Raw genomic sequence first — 9282 nt, 5'->3', positions numbered from 1 at the left:
GCTCCAACAATGACTACGCAGTCCTGGGACAAGTTTGCGCAAGCCCAACCAAAGAAATATGTCTTGCTGAGAAAGGAACTCTTAGCTCCCATAAATTCTCTTCCATCACCTACAATTTGGACAAGGAATTGCCCAATAATAGTATAACCTCTAATTTCGGTACCCCACTTTACCAAAGAACTGTGTGGCTCTTCTTCTGCGTCCAGGGTAAAGCTAAGGCAAGTGGTGCCACCTACGACTGGTCCCCCAAGCCTCCACAAAGTCGTGACAATACCTCCCTATGGTGGCACTCATGGTCCACCGAAAAAGGGTGAGATTTCCCTTTGGAAACCTCTAGTGATAAACAACACTGGTGACTCAGTTGAAAAACTAGAGCAACAATGTGTAAATGTCAAATTATCAAAAGGTACTCAATGTTTACTTCAACCCTCTATTTATAATTGTTGCCCCACCTTTCCTTGTGGGTCCCTCATCCAAATATTTCGACCTCCTTCCCACAAAATCGATTCTTCCTCCAAGGGGTGCATATTCCTTGAGGGGTGGCCCCCACATTCCACTAATGAAAATTTCGATTTCTCCTAAGTCCCATGTACCAAAAATGTCTCCAATGCCCAGATTACAAAATTGTGTTATGCTTAGCACTTCCCCAGTAAACTCAGTTAATTGTCAAAATTGGGGATATCATAGTCCTCCCCTCCAAAAATTGCTTGTCCTCAAGCAATGCCTGAACAATAACCCTTTCTAGTTGTTGATCCCCACTGTCACTGCAAAATATGCCAGGGTCCCAAATGTGCCATTAAATCGTTCCCGACCTCTCATTGTCCTATCATGAAGGAATCCCTCAAGACCAGGATCCCAAGCCATCCTGTCCAACATGAAGCTCCCCTTTCTCCATTCACTATCCTTCTGGGTATAAGTACCATAAACAGTCCACATACCATCAATGAGTAGGTGTTGAAGGCTCTAAATTCTCTGCCTACAACATTATAAGGGAGACCACCCGATCTGGACCTTAAAGCAGCTCATTTTTCGTTTGGAATGGTGGTCCCGACTGGTTAAACTAGGTCTAGTTACCTTCTCTCTATCTTTGTTGGGTTCAAATATAAATTTTACTTATCAATAAAGAAGAGACATCAAATCAACCCTCTTGTTGATCCGGCAAGAAAGTGATCCTTAAGCTGATCTTGGGCTCAGCCAAGCCACAACTAAAATTTTGCATCTTTGATAAGAGGACTTCTAGGAATGTAGAATTAAATCCAAATGCTAAATTATCCTAAAATACAAGCAAAAAGGAAAGGTATCATAATCCTATCTCGATTAGGAAGATATAGATCTAACCCAACTGAGAGAAAAATTATTTAAATGATTTGGGATTTAAATATGTCTGGTTTATAATGAATATCAAGCTAACGAAGTAGTTCAATTAACCATTATGAATACCAAAACATATTTTGTTGAGAGACCTCTTAATAGGAATAATTAGTCATTAACCTTAAGAAGTAGTTCTCACAATGCTAACCACCATTAAACTATTAATAATGAAATATGAACTAATAACATTAGGAAATAGTTCACATAATGTTACTAATAATTAAATAAAGATTAAATGATAAATTTATGAGTAAATAGTTACTCAGAAATCTAGTTTCAATGCACAAGAGCAAAACAAAAAATTGATAACAAATTCATGAGACAAACAGATTAAATAACTAATCAGTAAGAACGGAATTCATATTGACAGAAATGCACAAATATAAACCCAATAACATAATTATGTTGTAAAAAAAAATGAAATTTGTATTAAAAAATAATAGTATTGAAAATACGGATTGATTAAACCTGGTCTCCTGCCCAATTTTTTGAATCTCTAACAATCATTTACAATGTTTGTAATCTACCATGTTAAAACAAGAACTACAGTAGTGCAAGCTCAACTCTCCATACATAATTTAGAATGCAAAATAAAAATCCTTAATAATCCCCCAGATTTAAGATTTTTTCTCCTCTCACTTACAACTCTAAAGCCTCCTTACAATAGTGTCTTTTAAGAATTCTAGAATTGTAGATAAGAGAAACCCTTAATACATTCTACAATCTACTATTTATAATTTTACAAAAAGAATTCCAAATAGGAAAGTTGTTGAAGAGTAGTTGTGCTCAATCAATTTTCATTAGCCTAAATTTCTATTCTTTTATTGCAGAAGCATTCTTATTGATTGAAATATTCTTCTCCTCATCTTTTGAAATTGTTTTCCTCCAAGAAACCAATCAAAATTTAATTAAAACACAAATTAAAATTAAAATACCAAATCCGGAATATAAAACATATCCAATGAAAACTTAATTACATAAATAAATAAAAAGAAATATGAGCTTTCTATTGATACCCGTGAAGATCTAATTGGTCACGAAGAACATAGACAAATATATCTCCATTCAGTAAAAGTTGTGAGCAAATGAAAATGCAAAAGATTAAACTCACAAAATTATTTTTGTTTAAAAATTCGTAGCTTGATCTTCTGCTGAATTTTATACCCACTAAATGATCAAATTTGGTTATAAAACCATTCAGAAATATTCTCCATCATTTTTTCTATCCAACGAGTCATCTTGGGCTTTATTTGGCCAAGTAAAACTCAACTTATGAGTTTCTAAAGTTGAGGAGTCAAACCTACCAAAATTCTGAAAACTCTGTTGCCCAGACTTAAACTCAAATTTTTTAATTAAAATTATTTGTTAATTAATATTAATTTAATTGAGACTGCACAATCGAGGTTTTTTTGGAGCGGGAGCGAGGAAGCTAGGGCATGATGGCGAAACCCTCGACAGCGCAATCTGCAAGGTGGATCAAGTACAGGCTCTGATCAAGATCGCTGCAGTGGGGCAGAGCTGCAGAAGCGCAGCGTTCGACAATGGATCAGGCCCAGGGGGGGGCGTCAAAGCCCTCCCCCTCATGGCACAGCACGGGTCCTGAAGTTATTTTTGGATCAGTAGATCCAGATCTATTCAGCAAAGGACAGAAGCAACAGGAAGACGACAAGGAAATGCCAGAAGCACAAGAGAATCAGGCAAACAAACCCCAGGTCACCTCCTCTACCTGTCGACCGGTAGCCAAGGTCAGACCACGAATAGAACTACCTGGTGATAAGATCGATAGCAGGATTGAGTTCATGACAGCGCATGCGATCATTGGTAAATTCATAGGGTTTTGGCCAACTGAACGAGCCCTGAATGGATGGATAGCAGCAAAGTGGAAACCCAAAGGAGATGTCACCCTCCAGCTGGGGCCGAAGGGTTTCTTCACTGCCATCTTCTACTGCCTAGAAGATAAAGATAGGATCCTAGGAGAGGGTCCGTATTTCTTCAATTCGGCAGGGCTCTATATCACAAATTGGAAGCCCAGATTTACCCCAGACAAGGAAGATCTTACCTGGGCGTCGGTCTGGATCAGATTATACTCTCTCCCCGATGAGTACTGGGAAGAAGACTGCCTAATGGGCATTGGCAATGGGGTGGGAAAATACATCAGGGCATCAGAAGAAACAAAAACCCGTAAGTATATTTCCTATGCAAGAATTTGTGTGTATATCCGACTGAATGAAGCTCTCCCTGAATCCATAACCCTTACCCATCGCGACGAGGAATGGACCCAACCCCTGGACTACGAACATGTGCCTTTCAGATGCAGAAGATGCCATGCACTAGGGCATCTGTTCAGGGATTGTCCTCTCAATGCAAAAGCTAGCCCTCCTGAATCTTCTGAATCCCCAGCTCAGGATGGCTTCACCAAGGTCTCAAACCGAAAGCGTGCGCATAAAAAACCTCTGAATGCTTCTAAATCTCAGCCTTCCAAGATCCACAATCCTGCCTCTAAGAACCGCTTTGAGACCCTCAGCGATATCCCAGAAGATCAACCCCTGGACAATAATATCAACTCCGCTCGCCCTTCCTCTTCCGCCCATCCCCCATCCAGCCCCCCTCCCAAATCGAAGTCCCCTATTCTAATCCTGACCATCCTAAGCAGGCACCAGAAGGCTCCTGTGGAGACCCCCAAGGAAATGGAGGTGGATGGGATGTCGACTCCCAATCAGAACTCAGAGATCGCTCAAGAAGACACCAGTCAACCCGAAATAATGGAGGAAGAAACTGAAAATGTAGACCTCCATGGTCTGGACATCATCGAGCTGGAGTTGGCCTGCAGGAAAGAGGCGTATGATTCCATCTCCGAGACAGAGATCGAAAAATTGGAAATGGTCATTTCCAAAGCCTACCACCAACACCAACTCGGCATCCAAGCTGGCAGTACCTGGGATGGCAGCCTGCGTCCGAAGGATTTCAAAAAAAGGGGGAGGAAGACAGATCTTCAACGCACAATGGAAGTCGGCAAAATCTTAGTGGACTCAGGTAGATATGCGAAGCTCACGAAGTACTTTAGCCCCACCCAAATTAGTTATCCATGAAGCTCATCTCCTGGAATCTAAGAGGGCTCAACAGCCCCGCAAAATATAAGATGCTCAAAAACATGATCAAGATGGAGAATCCGCAAATGTGTTTCTTCCAAGAAACCAAATGCAATAGTCTCACGCTGGGTCGAATACTATCAAAGGCCTGGCCAGGTTGCCGTTCAGTGGCCGTGGATGCCACAGGAGCCTCGGGAGGGCTTGCCATAGCCTGGAACACCCAGGCAATAGCACTCACTGACTTCCACGCCTCCCATCATCTCATTCAAGCTGCCTTTCACATTTTAGGCACTAATGTACATGGAAACCTATCCAATGTCTATTTCCCGCAGGACGGCGGTAGTAAAAGAGCGCTCCTCGACACCATCGAAGCGCTTAGTACCAACAGGCAGCATCCGTTATGGATAGTTGCAGGGGATTTCAATATGATCACCAAAATCGAGGACAAAATAGGAGGAAGAACCAGATTGGAGCCTGAGGTAGAACACTTCAAGGACTTCATCCTAAACGCCTCGCTCATAGACATGCCTTTCTGCAACGGAACCTTCACATGGAGCAATCACAGAGGGGGCAAGCATCAGATCGCCTCCAAACTGGACCGCTTTCTGATCTCGGATAATGCAGTGCACCTAGGTGGGGATTTCACTGCGGAGATCTTGGCTCACTCTGGATCGGACCACTGGCCGATAGCTCTGCATTGGCAGCGACCAGGGAACAGTACCAGGAAGCCATTTCGATTTGAAAGCTTTTGGTTAACACATCCGGCATTCAAGGACTTCGTCAAAACCATATGGGCCTCCTTTGTCCCACCAGAAGGCACAAAGATGTTCCAACTACAACAGAAACTGAGATTTCTAAAAAGCCACCTCAAACGCTGGAATCGGGAGACCTTTGGGAATATTTTTGAGGCCCAACAGCAGCTCAATCAGGAGCTCAAGCAACTCCACCAGACAGTAATCAACACAGGGCATACGGAGGCAACCTTAAACAAAGAAAAGCTCATATATAATCAGCTCGAAGAAAGAAGGAAGCAGGAAGAAATTTACTGGAGACAAAAATCAAGGATCAGGTGGCTCAAAGAAGGGGAACGCAACACTAAATTCTTTCATAATACAACAGTACAAAGAAGAATGCACAACAAAATTTCTTACATCCAGAATCAGGACGGGGCCAAAGAAGAGGAGCATGAGAAGATTGAGGAAATCCTCCTCAATCACTTCCAACAGGTACACCAAGAGCAGACGAGGGACCGCAGGCCAGCGATTGAGAAAATTACCAGCAACATTCCCAGGCTAGTAACAGAAGAACAAAACGAGCTGCTCATGAGCCCAATACTCATCCAAGAGGTTGATGAAGCAATGGCGCAGCTCAAAGAAGGTAAGGCTCCTGGTCCTGATGGTTTTACAACTACGTTCTTCCATGCTTTCTGGGACATGATTAAAGTAGAGATTTGGCAAATAGTTGAGGAATCTAGAGCCCTCCGTTGGCTGCTCCCCTCACTTAACTCCACCTTTATCACTCTCATTCCCAAAGAAGAGAATTCCATCACCCCTGATAAATTCAGGCCCATTGCCCTCTGTAACGTCCTGTACAAAGTCATTTCCAAGGTCATTGCCAACAGACTAAAACCTCTTCTTCCCAAGCTCATCTCTCAGGAGCAGTCCGGCTATGTTGAGGGCAGACAGATTCTGGATGGTATTATCCTCTCTCATGAAATCATTCACTCGCTCAAGCAATCCAGCCAAGCGGGTATGTTACTTAAACTCGACCTCTCCAAGGCCTTCGACAAACTCAGTTGGTCTTACATTCAGCATATGCTGAAAGCCTTTGGCTTCTGTGCAACCTGGGTAAGATGGATCATGAGCCTTATTTCCTCTTCCCATTTCTCCATTCTCGTCAACGGTTTGCCCTCTCGTCCTTTTAAACCCTCCAGGGGCATCAGACAAGGGGACCCCTTATCCCCGTTCTTATTTGTGATTATGGCGGAAGGACTAGGCAGGCACATCAAGCAAGCCCTTCATTCCAATCAACTTCGAGGAATTTCCATTCATAACACCCCAGCTTCCTCTCATCAGCAATTTGTTGATGACACCATGCTCTATGGCTACCCTTCTGCTCAGGAAGCCTCCTGTTTGAAATCCTTGCTCAACGACTTTTCACAAGCCTCAGGAACCCAGGTCAATAGCTCCAAATCCCAAATCTTTTTCTTCCACACCCCTCCATCAGTTAAACGTGCCGTCTCCCGTATCCTTGGGTTTCAAACCGCCTCTCTCCCTTCCATTTACCTGGGTGCGCCTCTGACTGCCTCGGCCATTAAGCAGCCTGCATGGCGTAGCCTCCTTGAGAAGCTTGAATCCAAGCTTACCTTATGGACGCATCGCTCCCTCAATCTTGCCAGCCGGGTGGTGCTTATCAAATCCATCCTCCAAGCCATGCCTCTCTATCTGTTTTCCATCCTGGCAGCTCCAAAGTGGGTCTTAAAAAGACTGAGAAATCTGCAACGTGACTTTCTCTGGGGAAGTTCAGCTACCAACCGCAAATGGGCACTAGTAAAATGGGACACTACCTGCAAGCCCAAACACAAGGGAGGCATTGGTCTACGAGATCCTGAGCATAGTAACACCATCATGACCGCCAAAATTTGGTGGCAATGGTTGACAAGTCCAGACAAGTTATGGGCCAAAATATGGACGGCCAAATACACCAACAACATGCCCCAAGCAGAGCTCATAAGATTCAAGCCCACTATCACCGGGTCACTCATTTGGAACGCTGCCAAACAAAATCATCAGCTGGTTCAGAAACACAGCTTTTGGGAAATACGGAATGGTCATAGTGCTAGATTCTGGAATGACGCTTGGAACCAGTTGCCTAAACTCTCAAGTGTTCTGTCGGCAGCAATCATTCCAGGCAGGCAGGAGCAGCAGCAGGCCACGGTGCATCAATTCTGGACACAGGAAATGGGAACTGGCTTCAGGAAATGGCTACCAAGCAATCAAATAACCAACATCACCAGCACCCGAGAAGTTGCAACACTCGAAAATGAATTAAAAAAGAGAAGCATCAGGTATGACAGCAGTGAGGACATTCTTAGATGGGGTTATCTACCGAAAGGTTCCTATTCCACTTCTGAAGCCTATAATCTTTTAGATGACGTCCCCACCATGCCGGATCCTCTATGGGGAAGAATATGGAGCTTTAAGGCCTGGCCCAAAATATCTCACTACCTCTGGATGGTGGGGCACAAGAAGATTCTTACCTGGGACAAACTAAGGAAACACAACTTCCACGGACCTTCGTTATGCCACAACTGCTTCCAAAATGAGGAAACCTTGCAGCATCTTCTGGATACTTGCCCGCTTGCCACTCAGTTATGGGAGAAGGTAGAATTCAGATGTCAAAAGAGATGCAGAGAGGCGGGTGGCATTATAGACACCATTCGTCAATGGCCGAAAAGACCTTATAACTGTGAGCTTCTCAACCACCTGTGGAACATTCTCCCAGGTATCCTACTATGGAACATCTGGAAGGAAAGGAATAGGCGTATATTCAAAAATCTCAGCTCGAATATAGAGGACATATGGAACAGAATGCACGACAACCTCCAAGAAACCATGCTACAGAAGGCTTGGACTCAAGAGGATTTCCCCACTGCAGATAACGAGAAAAACATCCTAAACAACTGGAGGTTGCAGATGTCACAAGAACCCACCTTGCATCAGACCGCAAATTGCAAAGGCAAGGAGGTCAGAGGATGGGTTGCACCACCCATTCACTCGTACAAGCTCAATTTTGATGGAGCCTCTAAAGGCAATCCTGGGCCAGCAGGTTTTGGGGGCATCATCATGGATCACAAAGGTACCCTACAGCAGATCTACTTCGGCAATATAGGATGGGATACTAACAACTCTGCAGAGTTGGAAGGACTGTGGCAGGGGATCCTCGCAGCAAGACGACACAATCTTCAACCGCTGATCGTGGAAGGAGATTCGCAAATCCTCATAAACATGGCAACTCGCATTCAGAATGGCTCTCAAGCCAGGAAGGTTGCCAACAGTTGGAGACTAGAAGCCAGGCTAAGCAACATGGCTTGTGAATTGCGCAATCATAATGCCATCTCCTTCCAACACACAAAAAGAGAGGGTAATAAGCTTGCTGATCTCCTTGCTAACATTGGGGTAGACTCTGACCAGCCTTTCCTAGAGGGCAGCCTGGACATCATCCCTAGCAATCAACACAAACAGGACTGTGAGAGTCTCCTCCACAGAGACGCCGAATCCCCGGATGCGGGTGATGGCATGTCAAGGGGGGATGAGCCACATGCCCAGCATGTGCTGCCCCGTGTTAAACCCACGGCTCCACGGAGAAGGCCGTCAAATGTTTAATAACATAGCCTCTGCGCAGAAGAACAGTTAATGCATTCAATTACAGAAGCGGGATTTCGATGGTGGTACAGAGCGTGGTTAATGAGCGCCTGCAACGGGGTAAGGGAGCAGCATATTATGGGTTCGATGCGTCGAAGAAGGAATATTGGCATGTTGAGAGCTGGTGGGTGCAGCAGCACAGGGAATTTAGGTCGGTGGATATCAGTCCTTTTCACCAAAATTCCGGAAGGAACTGATGCTGGAAATCCTCAGAGCACGCTGGAGACGCCACCGGGAGGTTCTGGAGAGGAAACTGCTGCTGTGCAACCACCGATTGAAGCAGGAGGCGTGGGGGAGGAGAGTTTGCAAGCCCCCTCAAATCCAATGGGGCCGGCGCCACCGGGCATTGCCGAGGATAAGTGGAAGACAATGTGGGAAGGCGTCGAAGAGGGCCACGG

General features: G+C 44.6%; 1 protein-coding gene across 1 annotated transcript; it reads left to right on the top strand.

The window, feature by feature from the left end:
* Positions 1 to 4531: 4531 nt before the first annotated feature.
* LOC149151316 (uncharacterized) lies at positions 4532 to 8845 on the top strand. Its single transcript, XM_089443122.1, has 2 exons — positions 4532 to 5413; positions 5618 to 8845. The coding sequence occupies exons 1-2, from the start codon at positions 4532 to 4534 to the stop codon at positions 8843 to 8845; spliced, it is 4110 nt and encodes a 1369-aa protein (XP_089299248.1).
* The last annotated feature ends 437 nt before the right edge of the window (positions 8846 to 9282 follow it).

Source organism: Pinus tabuliformis, chromosome 9, assembly GCF_031772625.1.
Source record: "Pinus tabuliformis cultivar Carrire ecotype Pingquan chromosome 9, CPIR1, whole genome shotgun sequence".
Lineage (NCBI taxonomy): Eukaryota > Viridiplantae > Streptophyta > Pinopsida > Pinales > Pinaceae > Pinus > Pinus tabuliformis.
This window is presented reverse-complemented; position numbering and strand designations above follow the sequence as displayed.

Excerpts from the sequence above, each read along its gene's own strand:
- LOC149151316 (XM_089443122.1), top strand. The coding sequence starts at position 4,532 with ATGGAGAATCCGCAAATGTGTTTCTTCCAAGAAACCAAATGCAATAGT. Across the intron at positions 5,414-5,617 it reads TCAAGCAACTCCACCAGACA|AATCAGGACGGGGCCAAAGA; the intron begins GTAATCAACACA and ends TCTTACATCCAG.